Source organism: Homalodisca vitripennis, chromosome 6 (assembly GCF_021130785.1).
Source record: "Homalodisca vitripennis isolate AUS2020 chromosome 6, UT_GWSS_2.1, whole genome shotgun sequence".
Classification (NCBI taxonomy): Eukaryota; Metazoa; Arthropoda; class Insecta; order Hemiptera; family Cicadellidae; genus Homalodisca; species Homalodisca vitripennis.
Window position 1 is genome coordinate 99,370,630 of NC_060212.1, and position 19,376 is coordinate 99,390,005.

At 34.4% G+C, this 19,376-nt stretch overlaps 1 protein-coding gene across 1 annotated transcript in view; it reads right to left on the reverse strand.

Moving 5' to 3' along the window:
- Positions 1 to 12,278: 12,278 nt before the first annotated feature.
- The window catches only part of LOC124364637 (alsin), a 62,966-nt gene continuing 55,868 nt past the window's right edge, over positions 12,279 to 19,376 (reverse strand). The window contains exon 19 of the mRNA XM_046820261.1: positions 12,279 to 17,203. Coding sequence (XP_046676217.1) covers positions 17,156 to 17,203 — 48 coding nt within the window. The 3' untranslated portion in view covers positions 12,279 to 17,155. The remainder of the gene's footprint in view (positions 17,204 to 19,376) is intronic.

Below are 19,376 nucleotides of genomic sequence, written 5' to 3' on the forward strand. Positions count from 1 at the left end.
AGTTTTTTTTTTTTTTTTTTTTTGTAAATTTGTGACTTGGATCCTTATTGCAATTTTATGATATCGTCTATTGAACATTTGCAAACAGAGGCCATTGTGGGTTGAATCTCTATTAAAAAACAAAACATTAATGGTTAGATACACTTTTTAGTTCAATAAACATTAATCAACATAGTTTTTGAACTTCTTTTGTTATATTGTAGGTAAGTTTTCTCTTTCTGGTTAATAAAACCACCATAATTACCACAAAAACTTGTTTAATAGCTAAAACCACTAAAATAAGTGATTAAATCAAACACTGTTGCTGTAGATCTTCTACTTTATTAACTTATGACTATAGTCAAAACTTTTTAAACACTTAATTTATCCATATTTTTTTATAATGCACTTTCTTCAAGACCTGATGTCTAAACAAACTAATTTTTCAATTTGAATTCGACTTTATTTGGTGAAATGAATGTGTTATGGGTGGTAAAAAGCACTCTAAGTGTTAATTCAGACCAAAAGCTATACCTATTCCAAATTTCTGCACAATTCGTATGGCAGTTTCAGCGTGATTCGAGGACAAACCTCCAAACATCTAAACATACAAACATCCAAATATCCAAACATTCAAGCTTTCGCATTTATAATATTATTGGGATGATAAGATCCCATATGTTAGTATACAGCTCAATTACAGTTTTATTTATTCTGCAATCTTCTCACTGCATAAAGGTTACACATATTAAAACCAATGTATAAAAAGTGTTAACGCTCAGCCAAATGCAACGGAGTGACATATACCATTGTTGAACTTATTATTGCTAATTTAAAAAGAAGCCTAACGCAAAATTTAAAATCTGTAGGTCAGTTCGTTTTCGAGATATCGTGTGTACAGACAGACAGACAGATATACAGAAATGAAAATGTTTAATCGTCACGAGTGATAATTACCTATTTGATAATTAACTACTATTTTGTAATGCTAAAACATAAAATGTTGTAATAATCTAAATGAGAGCTGGTCGCCCAAGAGTTCATGCTATCCTGAAAAATAATATTAAAATTTAATAAATCATAATATAAGGCTTAGGCTACTTGCACTAGACCACGGGCTGTTTCACGTAAAATGAATAAATAGACATGGGCAACACTACACATCCGCCCAGCTGCCCGCATGTCGCTCTGGGATCATCTTTAAAAAATAAAAAATACAAATTTGTGTGATTTACTAATAAACAATATATAAACGCCACATAAATCGGGCAGTACATGTATACCTTTATTATGTGTCTTGTAAAAATTAATTAGTATTGCCGGTAGGCATAATATTGCTGGCAAATAAGTGTATTAGTATCAATAAAATTGTATTTTTTGATGCAAAATACTCAATTGATTGTTACGAAAGACATCGGTAGTAATACAATCCCAGGAGTACACTATCTCTTATAACCAAAATATTAGATATACATACACTATTGGTAATATACATTTGCGTTGGAAGAAATAGCTTAGGGTGGAGTCCAGCACTTTTGAATGTGTAAACATAGGTGCCGTTAAGCACTACATGGTTTAAAATGATGTTTCTTAAAATCCATAGCGTTTCAGTTTCATAATAACCAACTGGCTAGCTTACAAAATAAATAAATATTCCTGGGGAAGTTTTGTGTTGTTAATGTAATGTAATGTAATGTTGTAAATTATATTTTTACTTGCGTTAAACTGAAAGTATACTTGTATTTGAACAATTTGTCATAGTTCAGTTTTGTTTTAATTTCTTTTGAAATTTAACTATAACAGCTGACACAAGACTCATGCGTTGTAATTTTCATAATGACGAGTCCGTTTTGCGACCCGAAGGGTTTGACAAACATAATACAGACACTATCGTTTCCTCACTTCCCGCGCTTCCGGTGAGAGAGACAGCGAGTAATGGCCATGAACGCCTACCTGTCATCTCTTATAACGGCTAATTTGTAATAGTCTTAACATAGTTCTCATCGCTTTCGTTGTCGGCGCTAGTCGTGTATTAGTGACTTTTGTTATTAATGAGTATTGATGTAGATAGTACTAAAAAAACTAAATAATACCATAAAATCTCTAGATATCTAATTTTACAGTTTAGAAATATTATAATTCCTAAAAGGGAATTTTTACTCTCTGTTACTTATAAGAAATTTACGTTCTTGAAAGGTTCAAGAAAGGATCCGTGTACTTAGTAGATCTTTTCATTTATTCATAGGCTTCCTAAAAAATGTAGAGCCTTCTCATTGAACAGGATACGGAGTTGACTTTAGTTCAGTTGGCCCAGCTGATCAGTCCGGCATTTTCTTCAATTGAATGTGCCATTATTGTACCTGTAAAATACAGGTTTAATTTAAACATCTAGCTGTTTTATTTGTGTCCAAACAACATTTCATCTTTTATTTTGTTTTTAAAATATAGGATAGATAGGTGCTCGTTTAGCACGCTAAGGGCGCTCCTACACTGGAGCCGGTCCGCTCAGTCAGGTTAACGACCAACCCGGTTTCCGATCAGACAGATCAGATTTGACCCTCCTACACTGCAAGCCGGTATTTCAACCCGACAGAGGCAGAGAGATGAGAAACTCAGTACTCTGTCAGCTCTCAAGAAGTGCGGATCGTGGCTTTAACACTTTGAAGTTTGTTTAAGTTTTGTTGTTGATTATTGTTTTGAATTTTACAATGGACGAGGATTTAGCGGATTTTTTGTTGTTAGACAGGAATTTATTATTAAATTCAAACACGAGACAGTTTTGGTACATGAGTTTTAATGAAGATCACACCCAAAGTGAGTTTTATGTGACCTGTTTACCCTTACGTGATCATGCTGACAAATTCAAGAAATACTATCGAATGACTGTTGAAACATATGACTACATACTGTCCCACATCAAGGGAGATTTACAGAAATGGTCCAACTTTAGAACTTGTATAGAACCTGCCGAAAAGCTATCGATTCTCTTGAGGTAAGTAAATAAACATAGTATTCAGGATTGAAAAACATTTTTATTTTATCAAAATATAATTGTAAAATAATGTAAAATAAATATAACCCATGGAATCTAATGACTCTTAATGTTATTTGTATAACTAAGATTATAATGTATAATCTTAATGTTAATCTATTACAATACAATTTGAGCGCATGTATCAAATATTGTCTAACGTGAAGAGAATTATAATAATTAAATCTAATTGTAAAAATGTATGTAATAAATGAGAATAAAAGTTGTTACACACCTATCAACAGGGTATATAAGTAAAATACTAAGCTAACAAACGGTCAAACATTTTTAAGCAAAAGCTTAAACAATACTTATGTAAAAAAGGAGAACTAATCATTAATGTTTCATCTGTTAATGTTTGTACTTAGAGATTCTCGAAGGTATTGGTGTAGGGAGGCGTCTGTATTTGGTCATTAGGGGTAGGCCAGGTTTCAGTATGTGGTGTAGTAGGCCTTGAAGTTGATGCATAGGGATTATTTAAGTTGTATCCTCCAAAATTCCCTGATTGTGGACTAGAAAGAGGAGTATTTACGGATTGGTATGGCCTGTTGCATCTTTCTTCTGCTTCGAGCTCAGCGATGACGCTATTGAAGATTGAAGCTTTCAATTTCATTTTTCGAAGGTATGGTAGCTTCTTCAGTGCAGGCAGCAAACTTTTAAAAAAACGATAAGTCTTCATCCTCTTCCTCCATTGAGCTGGATTTTTGGACAGCAAACCGAGCTTCCAGTAGCTGGACTTTCCTTTTTTCCAAATTAAGAGCCTCGTTTTGTATTGTCGATCCTCGCTTTCTCTTTTGCCGAGGACGCTGAAAACTCGTTGTTCACTGGAGTAGGACTAGGTGTGGACGTGTTATCGGATCGTGAGCTCGTTCTAACATTTGGTGACTCATCAGGTTTCGTCGATATTTAGAGTAGACGTCTCATCATGTTCTGTTAAATTCGGCATAATCCTCAGATTCTAGAAGAGTGTTGACAGGCGTATCAGAGACAGGGAGATTTCCAGTTGTCACTCGTGGCTTCATTACAGGCAATAAGAAAGTTAAAGATTCAAAGTAGGTCCATGTTGGTTTTGCTCCGGAACCAGATTTGTTTTTTCTTTTACTTTCTTCCTGAACGTATCTCTCAAGTGCTCCCACGTCTTCCGTGCTTCGTCTCCTGAAATAATAATTTCCAGTTTGAAACTATAAATTAGACCAGCAATGCAATAAAAAAATACAATCTATCTGGCACAGTTAGTAGCGTATTCCTTGTAAAGTTATATTTTAATACAAATCACAACTTATATAAAAAAATTAGCAGATAGTAGGTCTTTAGTTTTGAAAAATAGGTTTTAAAACAAGTGAAGTTAATATTTATCCTAATTTTTAATCGATTTTTTGAGGTTGTATTATTGTTTCAGGTTATCTATCAACAGGCATGTCCTTTGAAGCATTGAGCGAAACATTTCGCATGAGCAACTACACCGTCGGAAAAATAGTCGAGGAAGTTTGTGATTGCATGTGGGAACAGCTTGCCCCAGTCCACTTACCAGTGCCTAATAAACAAAGATTTCTTGAAATTGCAGCAGAATTTAAGGAGAAATGGAACTTTCCCAACTGTGTAGGTTGTATAGACGGAAAACACGTGAGAATAAAATCTCCTGGGAAAAGCGGTACAATGTTTTTGAACTATAAGAAATTTTTTTCAGTTAACCTTCATGCAGTAGCCGACGCCAAGTGTAAATTCATATTCATAGATGTTGGAGCGTACGGAAAGCAAAGCGACGGGGGGAGTTTTCGAAGCATCACCAATATCCAAGTTTTTTGAAAATTTCCTCAGAACATTTGCCTGCTCCCTCACCGATAGATACCAGCAGTGTGAAACACTCATTCCATATGTTCTGGTAGGCGACGATGCCTATCCATTAAAATCATACATAATGAAGCCATTCGGCCAACGAAATTTTGAGTGAAGAAGAGCGCATATTTAATTATCGATTGTCAAGGTGCAGACGTTGTGTCGAGTGTGGCATTTGGCATTTTAACTTCAAAATGGAAATTGCTCAGCAAACCCATCGAAACAGAAGTATGAAAGGCTGAGAAAATCATCAAATGTATGTGTCCTTCTACAAAACATCATTATTGACAGAGATAATATTACCGTCAATCCAGGAGTTCTAGAAAAAGGTCTACAGGAATACGTACAACATCACCAAAAGGCCTAATCTAGGTACTACTCGACGGTATAAATAGAGCAACTACCGCTGCGAAGGATGTCAGAAATTTTTACAAAGAGTACTTCAATGGCCTAGGAAGTGTTCCGTGGCAAGATGAGATGGTCTTCAATGTTAACAAGTAAACATTAGTAGGCTTACTGAAAAAAAAAGTTTAAAAAATAATTATGTTTGACAAACATTTGCTTCCAAGAACTGTTTTACCATTATTACATATTTTTTAGATATTGATTTGTAGTTTTTTTATACATATTTAAATCGATTATAACAATTAAATTCAATGTTGTTATTACAATGTTTCCTTTTATTTATTTTGATCATTCTGACATTACTCCATCAACATATACTGCAGTGGTATATACACCATCCCAGGCCCACCTTCGTGGATCCACAAATCACGCTGGGCACCCCCTACCCCCATTTGTCCCTACATACAATGTACAGCACTGCTAAGGTAAGATCTTTATAATAATGCAAAATTTTTTCTTGTTTGAAATTTTTAGAAAATATACCAAAAATCCTAATAGGTTTAAGAGAACGAATTCCGGAATTTTGTGAAGAGTTAACCAAATAACTGCGTTAACCTTGTTTTTAAGGTATTTTAACTGAAATGACAAGTTGTCTACAGGATGTCACAAAAGAACTTGATAAGCTTTTTTGCTCCAAGAGCTCAAAGCTCAAGTTTTGCAATTTGAGAGCAATAATTTATAACTTGTTACGTAGGTAAACGATAAAACGAAAATGTATGAGAACTGTACAGTACTTACCTTGGGGACATTCAGTTCCTTGGCTACTTCTTCCCATAACTTTGATCGGAAGTCCCGATTGTGATAAAACTTATCCCTTTGGTCCCATAATGTCGCTTTATCGCGCACTAACGAAATCAGTTTTCCTCTGTCTACCATTGCACAATATCTATTCTAAAACTTGACTACAAATTAAATAAACAGGAATGACACGGTCCTACATCGACTCTCGACTGGCCCGACGACTCCGACACGGACGAAAAAAACAAACAGGTTTGGTTCTCGGCCGATCCGTCTTTAGCATCGCCCGACGCGTCCGTTTACCGGGACGGCCCGCCGGTGCCAGTGTAGGAGGGTACACTGCGCGTCTTGTGTTTGTTTACTTCAGACGCGAGCCGACCGAGCCGACCGTCAAATCGGGAGAAAAAACGGGTTCCAGTGTAGGAGCGCCCTAACGGCACAGAGGCTGGTCGGGCCGAAATTCTAGAATTGGGCACCCAAGATTTTGCAAGATGTGCACCCACACGTACAAGTAAGGACAGGCAGTAATAAATGCTGCAGAATCATATAAATATATCTATATATATATATATATATATATATATACACACACACACATATATCTGTAAATATATAAAATATAATAGTATAATATAATAATAATAATATAATTATATATATATATATATATATATATATATAATTATTGGTTGTATTATAATTATACACACACACACATATATATATATATATATATATATATATATATATATATATATATATATATATATATATATAAAATTCTTTTGTGCGTCACTGAACCCCTGCTAAGCGCATGAACCAATTTTAATGACATTGTTTGTGTGTCTTCAGGTAGATTCGAGAATGGTATAGATTTACAATCCGGTCTAATTTAAATTTTTTAATTTAATAAGTTTTTTATTTATACAGTGTTGCAGATTTTGGAATATTTTAATTGATTCCCGAAGACTGCGCTATGCACGTAATACGCAGTGTACTGATACTTAACAGCTGTTAATACTTTCACCTGAACTTCGTCAAAGAGGCAGAAACATTTGTTCATATTTAAATTTCAGAAAATATTAAACTATTTTAAAGTGCTTAATCAGTAGTATAATGCAGATTGCAAAAACGAAGTTATTATCTAATTTTAAATTTAGATTGCACCAATAATCAATAAACCATGTAATGCAATGAAAATACTATTTAAACACTGTTATAAAAACTACCTTATTGCACAAAGCAGTGAATGTTTGCACATAAGCTAATCGAATATTGTTAACTTTCTTGACATTGTGTATGGCATTTTTATTGTAGCTAAAGAAAATGAAGGGGAGCACACTCTACCCCTTATAAATTTTTCTTGATAAGTGAAAACATCAAAATCACTTCAGTATCAGAAATTAATCTAAGTTGGATTCCAAAAACCAACAAATGGGATGATTTTTTTTGTAAGTGCAACAGCATAATCCAATAGTGTAACCGTAAATAAGGCCGCAGTAACTTTTAAGTCACATTGAAGATATATATTTTCTTCATCGGAAAAAGAGGCTAACTATAAAAATGTCGCCTTAAGAATCATAGATCGAAAAAAAATTGAAAGAGTCGAAAGAAGACGCTGTATGATCGAAGTTGGTTTTTGTTAGTATATATTTTCTTGATCAGGGAAAACTCAATAGTACAATAGTACCGGAAATGGACGGAACTTGGAGCAACAGTTTTCTACACATAACATAGCTGTGGTAGGAAAGATGTATTGAATTTGAATGTTAAATTTAGCTCCAGTTCACCTTCCTTTTATTGCAGCTTCTGTTATCTGACACTGTCTCAGGCTTGACTCCTAGTACCTCATTCCTCTGAAGGGATCCAAAGATAGTCAGAAAGTCAGAATGAAATTCAAAATACAAATTTAACCAACCCTTCCCACCATATTATTACGTTATGTGTAGGAAACTCGGTTGCTCCACTGTGCTTAGAGACCGTATCAGATCATCGTAGTGCACTCAGTTGTGCATATGATGAGATAATGAGAACACCACTCCATCTATTTGTACTGTAGGTGTCTCTGATGATGTAAAGGTGTTAAAGCTTCGTTTTGAGCTTCTTCGTCGCCGACTTTCTTTGGATCTCTGCAGGACTCAAGTTTGAGACAGCGTCAAATACCACACACTGCTATAAAAGGATTGTGAATTGCAGCTAAATTCAACATTCAAACATCATAAGTGCTTTGACAAAGTAGGCAACGGCCGCGTGTAACAGCTGGTTGATTTATAAACAAATAAATGTCTAATGAGGATAAATCCCTATCAGTATTCACATGCAGAACGTGGAATATCATACAGTGTTTATTAAATCTCAAAATAATAACTGATAACCGATTTTGTAAGGTTCTTCCTGATTTCTTTGTATGTCGTTCTTCAAAAGACATACACAAAATGCAGAATAAGAATAAGGAATAATGATAAGTTAACGAGGAGAAAGCTTAAATTTTAAACAAAACTGTTTTTGGTTATCATAATCCAAAATAATATACAAAATATTTTTCTTTTACTTGAATACATGTGTGAATATAACCTAATCAGTAAAAGATTATTCCAATGCGATATAGGTGTATAGACTACTTTAATGTGGTAGAAGTTTGAAATAAGATGTTTAGCATGTAAGACAGGTCTTCGGGTCCCGGTTCCGTCAGGTATATCCTGTAGAAAAACAAATTATAGTAAACAATTTATGGTATGGCTGTGTTCTAGTTTTTAAAATGCTTTCAAAATCTTTAATTTGTCTTGAAAGCGGTGTAACAATTTTCATTTTTTATTTGTACCAAAGGTATCAGTGGAGAAAAGCAGTGTTAAACCATATACCACACAATGGGCTTCCCATTAAGTATTTTTAGTGTGAACTTCAACATCTGGAATCTGAATTGGGTTCCAAGCTATGAAAAAATCGTACAAATTAATTTACATTATAATTTTGTTGTACGTATAGGCTACGGTATATTGATCAAGAACTTCAAAAGGGAATGGTTGTTGGAAAACAAGTGCCCAAAATATTAAGGACTATTTAGGAACTGGGTGTATCGAGTCATCAGCCGATGTGGCCAGGAAATAAAACGTAGGTCGGGACCGGAAGATGATCAAATAAAGAGATTGGAATGCGGGGAGCGAGCAGCCAACTTATATAGTTCGTAGCTCGTGGGATCTCCGCCTGGCGCGCAACACCACCGAGTCTGTGTTTTTCACCCAAACCACACATGTAGGAACGACAGAGTGAAAACCGATCTTCTTTAGGAAAACAATCTATACTAAAAGAATTGGGCTGCTAATTGATATGTGCAGTTTTTAACTGCAATAGTATGATATAATATGTAATCAAGAAGTAAAACAAACTTATGTATAGAGATAACTAAAATGCGACTGCAATGTCATTGCATTATCCACTACATGCGCCGTGACGGTGGTTGGGCTGCTTGTCTGCCTCCGTATTTCCCCTACATCAAGTGTCCCCCTCCAAAGTTATTATTTAATAAATTTGAACCAATAGGAGGTTGTGGCGCTATGCAACACCAGAAAGTAGAGACTGGCTCATAGCGCCACAGAATTGGCCCGAGTGCTCACAGCGCCACAGATTTGGTCGAGTGCTCACAGCGCCAACACAACCGAATAAATAATCGGATCCATGCTCACAGCACCACAGGTCATAGCGCCACAGATTTGGCCGGAGTGCTCACAGCTCATTTGTTGTGGCGCTGTGAGCTGTGGCGCTATGAGGCCGCACCCAAAAATATAAACATTGTAAGGTGGCACGTTTCACAGGAGGCCTCACTTTCGGACCACTGCCCCCCATTAGGTTCGACATAGAGGCCATAGGGTAGATAAACGTAACCCCCAGGGTCCCTAAATCTACCAACTGGAGGGGATACTGACTGTCCCTAGCCAAAGAGTTGGAGGAGGATATAGAACCTTACCAGAATAATGAACTTGACATGGAAAGGTCTGCTCAATTAATTGAACAAGCTATAACAAAGGCCTACAAGAAAAACTGTCCTCTCAGACAAAACAGGCTGAAGAAAGATGTGCCTTGGTGGACTGGGAGGCTAGAGCACTTAAGACATAAAGCTCGGAAATTATTAAAATGGGCAAAAAGGACAGATGACTGGATTCCTTATCTACACGCCCAATATGAATATAAAAGAGAAATAAGGAAAAATAAAAAAAGAACCGGGAGGAACTTTTGCAAAAATATAAACGGCAGTCGTCATGGACATTGAAGGGAGCTTTCGACCGAGTTCCATACCAATCCATTGAGGCTACTATGGAACGATTTGGAGTTCCCTCAGATGCAGTTAAATGGACAGTAGCCCTCCTAAAAAGCAGACAAGTGAAGTCAAAGCACGTAGACGAATCTGTCACAATCATGGCCCGGAAAGGCTGCCCCCGGGACCTTACCAGAATAAAAGGAAAGGCTGCCCCGGGCTGGCCGGGAGGGGTTTTGTCTCCTCTCCTGTGGGCGATGGTGGTTGGTAACCTTCTAAACAAAGCAGAGAAGAGGGGAACAAGGCTACTATGTTATGCAGATGACCTATTGTTTATGGTCAAAGAAAATAACAAAGGCACGCTGGAACACCCAATTCAAGAAGAATTAAATTTCATAAGCAACGGGTGTCATGGGGAAGGTCGTTGGATCAACCCGTCTAAAACAAATATGGTAAACTTTACCAGGAAAAGAAAGTTCCAATTTACACAACCTGTACTGGAAGGAATCAGAATAAAACAATCAAAGGAAGTGAAATATCTGGGTATAGTCCTGGATGAGAACCTTACTTGGAACTCACATATTTGAGAACATAATATCTAAAGCGACAATGGCCCTTGGGGTCTATAAGGGACTCTTTGGATTTAAATGGGGATTGAAACCCAAAATGATGTACTGGATTTATGAAACTATAACAAAACCGATGGTCACATATAGAACAAACAACAGCTGCTAAGAGGCTACAGAGTCTTCAAAGGCTAGCTTGCTTAAGCAGTACACGAGCGATGAGCTCCTGCCCAACACTAGCAATTGAAGCGGTCCTGGGATACACTCCTCTGGGGCAGGAGATGATGAGGACAGCCGCTCTAAGCGCAACGAAGCTTCTAGGAACAAAGGTAATAAATACTACCTCCTTAGTCACATCAAGATAATGCAGGAATTTCCTGAGGCTGAAATGCTAACCAATGTGTCAGAAATACTCCTTTGAAAAATGGTATACTGTCTCTATCGATGGAAGGGAGAAATGGATTTAAAAGGAGGCCTACCCTACAAAAGGAGTACTGAAGTTTAACACAGATGGTTCACATCTTGACTCTAGGGCAGGATACGGAATATACGGACCAGGAGTTAACATAGCAGTGCCCCTGGGAAAACATGCGACGGTCTTCCAAGCGGAAGTCATGGCAATAGACTCATGCTCCAGAAGACTCATACAAATGAGGACAAAAGGAGCAAAATACTTGATACTATCTGATAGCCAGGCTGCACTAAAGGCACTTGATACCTGTTCGTTTTACTTGAAAGCTGTCTGGGAATGTAAGAATGCTCTAGCTGAGCTGGCTAACAATAACAGAGTAACACTCGGTTGGGTGCCGGGCTATGAGGGCATTTATGGAAATGGAAAAGCAGACATTCTCACCAAAAAGAGAGCAGAGTACATAATAGTGGGGCCTGAGCCAGGTTGGGGGATAGCTTTCTCCAACAGCATAGCTCTTGTAAAAGATTGGGAAAAGAGGATAAGAATCACTTATTGGAGTAAAGCCTCAGGATTAAGACAATCTAAAATGTTAATCTCCTTATGCTAAAGGGTGGGCAGCTCTCCTAGATCAGAGTAAGGAGGATATAAGACTGATATTAGGGATGTTGACAGGACATGGCCCACTAAGGAAACACCTTTTGAGGGTGGGCCTTAGTCAGACTGACGAATGCGGAAAAGAGGAGGAATCAGCGGAGCATATTTGGTTAAATTGTCCTGTCATTTCAAAAATTCAGAAAAAATTCCTGGGAGCATATCTCCTCAGCCCCAAGGACACTATAGAACAGGAGCCCTCAAATCTGATCGGCTTCTGTAAAAGCCTCAGATTCTGAGGACGCAAATATAAGTAAGGGAGGCGCAAAGGTCCTTTTTAGGACTAAGCATGGGGACTAAACGTCTTTTTCCCTCAGGATAAAAAAAATAGGTGTGAGATTATCTCTATTTGTAATTTACAGGTATTGAGAAAATCAGATTTAAGAGGTAGGTACAAGAAAAACTCAATTTAAACGAATATGCCTTTTTAATCCAAGATGATATTTTTTATCACAAACAAGTTGACCATAGCAGTCTCATGGAGGATAAAAACATTGACGAATACAAGAAAAATGTAACATCTACATTAATGATATGGAATTGACCTTAACCGTACATCATACACAGCACAATACTGACCTACTACAAGTACAGATAAGTGAACCTGGAATGTGAGTCGCTCCAACTAGGAAATAAAGAGTTGCTTAACAGACTAACTTACTTCTATAACAGAACACATTGAAAACTAAATAAAGCTATAGAATGGTAACAAAAATGTAAAATTGTACTCCTAATTATACTCTGTTCTATTATTTTTTTTAAACCTGAATATGCTTGTTTGTTCAACTGTTTAATAAGTAAACATATGAATTATACATAACTTTTTAAACTAGGATGAATATAAAAACATATATAAGACAATTAATTATAGACATTTAAGCTAATGATAAGAACATAAAAAACAGATTGCACAATAAATAGAGAATTTAATCGTGGAACCTCAATGGGTTGGCTTTATTTCAGAACAAAAATAGTAATTGACTACTGGTCTTCTATGGAGGGAATGGATCTAAAAAGATTTCAAGGGAAGCAATAAAAACGTAAACAGACAATAAAAAAATTAATGGTAAAAAATTCAGCAAAAATAAACAAAATGAAAGTAGAGTCGCTTCCTTTGATACATTCATTATTAAAAGCAAATTTATAATAAATACCAGAATTGGAGAACATTGTCATTTGTCCAAACACCAAACATTAGAAGGTTACACAGTGGTGTAACTAAAAGAGAAAACGAACCCCCATTGATCCTAACAAACATATTCATATAAAAACAATTAATCTTGTTTGAATTACAGCAGTTAAATATTTTACTTTGAATTAGACCTATCTAATTTTCTTCAAATTTAGATTTACTCCATACCCCCTAGTGTGGTGTGCTGGTGTATCAATTCACCCCCTCCAAAGCCAAGTCCTAATTATACCACTGAGACTACACATTCAGTCTTGTCTTGTAAAGCCATCTTCATTCTAGGCATGGCTCTAATTTTAATATTTTGTGACTTGTGGACTGAATTATGTTAGATAAGGTTTAAATGGAAAACTCAGAAAAAATCAAAACATCAGCCTCATAAGCATAACAACTAAAATGTCAAAACTATTGTATAATCCAGGTCCCTTTTAAACATAAATTATGCCTTGATTAAATATTAACAAACAAAGATATTTCTTTTTTTACAACCTTTTTAAAAAACATAATATGGGAATACAGAACTATTTTTAATTTAACTTCGCTATGTACAATTTTAACTATATTGGGAAGCTTATTTTGAAAAAACCACATTGACTACTTTAAAACTTTGAAAGGTTCTCGCAGTACCTTCGTACAAACAGAGAGAGGGAAAATTTTGCCACACCCCTTAATGATAGGTTTTGTTAACGTTCAATCGGAAATATCTCAAAAAATATAAAAATAATAAGAATAGAAGATAACAGGAAAGCAAGACTCATTATTAAAATTTAATACTTAATAGTAATAACAAACGTGAAAACAGAAAAAGTAGGTTCAAAGACAATTTGTTCAAACTTTAATGCTTCATCATTTAGACAAATATGAATGATTCATTTTTATATAATACATTTTAATGAAACAATTTTGTTTAGTCTCTAAACTTAAAATTGTTTTCCTGCAAGTTTCTGTATTTCAAACTGACACAATTAATTTAGGTGTTTAAAATATTAATTTTGTATCATAACAAATTTATAAAATAAATGTAATTTAAATTATTTTTGCAAATTGCAATTGATAAAAGGAGTATCAAATGCAAATAAACCATTTTACTGTCACTTCTGATAGCAGTTAACTGCTGTATGTAATTCTGTAATCCATCATGTGGTTAGACGTCGTCCCTCTGCAAGCGACAAGTTTAAATAACCAAACTTTAAAAAATAAAACAGACAATAAGAGAGGAAACAATATTTTGATTGATATGTCATTTTATGTTACTCTAAAACAACATAAAGAGAAACATTCTATTTAACTATATGTTTAACATAAATATAGATATATTATAACTAGTGAAAACTTACAAACATTGTTATAATATTGATATCTTCCTTTCAGTGCCACACAGGCAGTTTGTCCACTAGGGTGTTAATGCAATGTAGGTCATGTACAAACCTACAACCTAACATAATAATGCTACAGAACTAAAGGTTCGCAAAAGGACAAAACTGAAAAAAGTTATAAAAATTTGAGAATGTAAAAGTATACTACTGTTAGATAATAAAGTTTTATCTTGTTTAATACACTACAACACATTTATAATTCAAATTAATTCAAGCTGAGAGAAATTAATCAATTCAGTACAGTATGGCACACAACACTAAACTCTTGTAACTTGTACATTCTATTATGCATAAATATTCATAACATTCACTATTACGGTAGGTACTAAGACATCAAGATCACAGAAGCCATATGTTTTGTATAATAGAATGTAATGAAGTAAAGTATAAACTAAGAAAACAACGTATCTCCTCAAGGTAGAGGAATAATAAGCAATAGTGACATAAAGAATTGTTACTAATGTTGTTACTGTTTGTCACAATGTACAACTTGCTTATTTTTATGTTTATTGCCCACTTTATTAATACTTTAATATTAAGTATTGTAAAATAAAAATAGCTGACTTCTCAATACATAGCAACCTGTCAATAAGCTAGGTGTGTAAAATGTGAATCCACCATACATATCACTCTTCAATCTGTGAGATTGTAAGTGATCACAGGCTAAATGATCAGTAGGCTAAGTGGTATGTTACCTCAAATCGTGGACCACTTTAAAATTAAATAAATATAATTGTGTAATGTGTTTCTAAATTCTACAGAAATAGCTTAATTATGCCAATTACTTCATAAAAGTTTAACTGCATTGGGTAATTCTCATCCGGCCCAAACAAGTAACATGTTTAATACAGCAGCATGATATTTTTGAAATATGGTTAAGGAACATAGCTTTTATTACACATTATACATACATTTTATATTAACAAATTTCAAAAGTATATTGCTATATTTGTCCAACACTATATAGTTCTTCACAATGTTATTTGTTTGAAAATACTTTTAAATTATTAGATGAGTTTAACGCCATGTGTTATTATTGTACGTACAAATCTAAACAAAACTGCAGTATTTGGCTTAAAAACATTGCCAATGACTTGAAGACATCTGCTACATGCAATGTAGCACACAGTGCAGAGTATAGAGACAGAAATTATGTATTTCTGTTCAAATTGGTTTGTTCGCTACGGAGGAATATGTTCAGTGTTGTTCATTTTTGTCTATTTTCATGGAAGAGGATTAACTTTTGGATACATGTTTTTTTTGTAACCATTTCCACTGCTTTACATTATAAACGATTCATTTATTTATTCGAAGTTACTGTATATCAAAACTGTCAGTAACTTACACTCCAATTCACTGAAATGGTAATACAACTTAAAGTTGATCATTTTGAATTGCTTAAGGAATCATTTGCATTCAATAGATAATGTGTTTTATCAGTTAAACTATTTAATATTGGAAACAAAATGTTTTCTTTGTATCATGATACAGTACATTTACAATAAGTCCAACTTAGTACAAGATATTCTGTGAATTTTATTTAATAAAACCATCTGCTTTCACGAAAACCTTTATATTTCTATGCTATCGCAATTCAGTTAATACTAACTAAATTACAACACTGTAAATTGCATAAGATATTAAAAAATGTGATAATTAGGTTGATAGTAAAAAGTTAAATAACGACCGATTATGCACAAACTGTTAGTAGTGATTTACAAAAGATGTACTACCATTGGTAATACAAAGCCTAGTTCAAAGATTGTTTACTGACACTTATTTAGAATTTTGCTCCTAGTAACACAACAAATAATTAATTAATTAATAGCTATATGTTAATTAAAAAAGACCAAACTCTTATTGAAAACCCATTTTGAGAAAGTTTTAAAATTGTTTTAAGTTGTACAAGAGCAAACACATGTTTAACAGTTTTAAATGACCCAAAAGTTTACAAACTATTAATAGAGTTTATTTACAAGAGTAACTGAAAAAATAAATGCAATTTTACAGTATTCAACAAAATTCTTTAATTTATAATACTAAAACAAATAAATAAAACTCAACAAATAAAATTATATTTTTGGTATACAAATACTTAACACTTCTCAAGTGTAGACTACACAATTTAATGACAATAAAAGATTATTTAATATTTAGTACATTGAATGTTGGAATGATGATACATTGAAAGATGATCTATACTGAAGTTGACAGAGCCGTAATGATTAGAGTACATAAACAAAGGAATAAACAGTTACTGAGGTCACTTTGGTGCTTATTGAAAGTATTAATGAATTAAGAACTGCATTTTCTTTGTTTGCTTGGAAAATATTGCTAAATCCTATTACATTTCCTAATGTTTGTGCTCTTTAAAAGTTTAAAATAATGTATTTCCTAGCACACCGTGCACATCAGATATGATTCAGTGAGCAAAAACGTACAGTACACAAACATTTGTTCAAAAAAAGATTCAATTTAAAAACGCGATCTCCAACTATCAATATACAAAAATATTTGAAGATTTGTTTTTAACTTTAAAATGCTATTCTAAAATATTTGATTGTTTAACCTATACTATTAACGATATGCAACAACAAATTTGTCAATAACATATAAACAGTCCGATAACAAATGAATTGCTTAACATTCCAAGATTTAAAACGAGTATAAACTAAAACTTAACAAAAGTCATTTTGGAATCTTACAGTACGATATCACAGTTAGCTCCCTATTGATATCTTCTCTTGAAGAATCAGACAGTATCCAGCCTGCAAAACAAAACAGTACAGTCAGATATAAAGTGAAATATACTTTAGAAAAAAACATTTGTATTATCATACTAAAATAGTTCTGTTTATTTGGAAATGGGAGAAAAAAATCAGCTAAACTGAAATAAATGAAAGAATAATTTTTTTAATATTTTAACATATTTATCTCCACCTAAAAAATAAAGACATATTTCATTTAATATTAATTCTTTTAAACTCATTAAAAAGTGGCAATGTCTTTATCTGGTTGTATTTAAATTTACAGTCAAAATGCACCCTTTACTCTTTAAACTACAACTTTTTATTATGGAACAAAATAATTAACCAATACATAACGTGCTGTGTCAAAATGGCTGCGATATTGTCTAATACAGTTCAAACTACTTCCTAGAGACAACAGCACAATGCAGAGCCAGTGTTACCCACAGACCTATCTCATGTGTCAACAAAATATGATGTAGTACACCAGCCTGAGGGTGTTCGTATTTCGTCCCCTAACAGAATTATAGCAGAACAGGGAGATCCCGTGTTTCATCTGGAAGGGGTTGAGAGGATTATGGGATCTCTGACTACTACCTTTGTTATATGTTCCAAAACGTTCCGTTACCAAAACATAATATAATGATGGCAAATGTCCGAAATCCTATGATCATCGTAGTCAGGCCCTGGACAAGTCACAGAACACAGCAGCTGTGCCCCGTGATGTATCCAAGCTCTCTGCCACTCTGTACACAAAATCTGCAATAGCCTGAACTGTGTTTTGCCCAGTTCTAAAACCATATTGCTCAATTGCAAATAAATTATTGTGTTCAAAATGAGATATTATTTGATCTTCCAATAATTTTTCAAACACTGGAAAAAGAAGGCAAAATTGATACTGGCCTATAGTTTTCTGGATTATGCCTACTTCCCCTTCTTGAAAATTGGTTTTATTTCTGTATATTTAGGTTATTAAGGAACATAACCCGTCTCAAATGATATATTTATAATGATATAAGGGGGTGAAGCGATCAAATCCACAGCTTGTTTCATTAAATCCAAAGGAATTTCATCCCAAACTGATGACTTTTTGTCTTTTTCAGTTTTTTAACTTTATTATATACTGTGTGGACTGACTATTTTAATGTTATACTGCACAGAGTTTTGAATTTTTGAATTAGACAAAAACTTAAGTGATTGGTTTAATTCAATTCAATTCAATTCAATTCTTTTTATTGCATAAGGTACACAGAAGTACATCGCAATCGTCAATATAGTATAAATCTAAACTTAAATATAAAAGTGCTATCAACAAAATCACATTGAATAGTAGTCAAAAGAAAGAAATAAGTACACAAAAACAATTATTTAAATTAAAATTTAAAAGCCACTGTCAGAGAGGAATTCATTTACACTATAAAATTCCTTTACTATTAAGTATCTCCTCAGGTTTCTTTTTAAAAATTGTCAGTTCACAAACCTCCTTCAAAGTTTGAGAGAGAGCATTATAAAAAATTACACCCGCGTGCATCACTCTAGTCTCGTGCAGGGACAATCGATGTGAGGGAGTACGAAGCAAAGTGCCGTGCCTCGTCGGGTAGGCATGAGTGCTTCCCACTGACGGAATCTGACACAGATGCTTCCTCACATACATGACAACTCTAAAAATGTAAAGGGATGTCATTGTTAGAATGTTGAGATTCCTAAATAAACCACGGCATGAATGAAGATTTGGGACCCTGCATATGATCCGTACAGCTCTCTTTTGGACCAAAAATGCATGTTCTGCAGGAGAGGCTCCACCCCAGACCTCAATCCCATACGCCAACAACGAAGCGAAACACCCGTGGTAAGCAGTCACCAACCCATCTCTGTCCATAAAAGTACTCAGAGTTCGTAATGCAAAACACACTTGACTCAGTTTACCACACAACCCAGATACATGAGAAGACCACTGCAATCTACTATCGATGGTTACACCCAGGAAACACGTAGATTTAGATGGTTCTAATGAAGTTTCATTTATGTTAATCAATAAATCAGAGTGTTGCTTATTTTTTGTTAGAAACTGAATAAATGTGGTTTTCTTAGCATTCAACATTAGGTTCTTTTTCGAGAGCCAACTGTCAATATTTACGAGGGAAGAAGATGCTCGTAGGTCCACATCACTATCCGAGCCACCGAGAAGAACCGT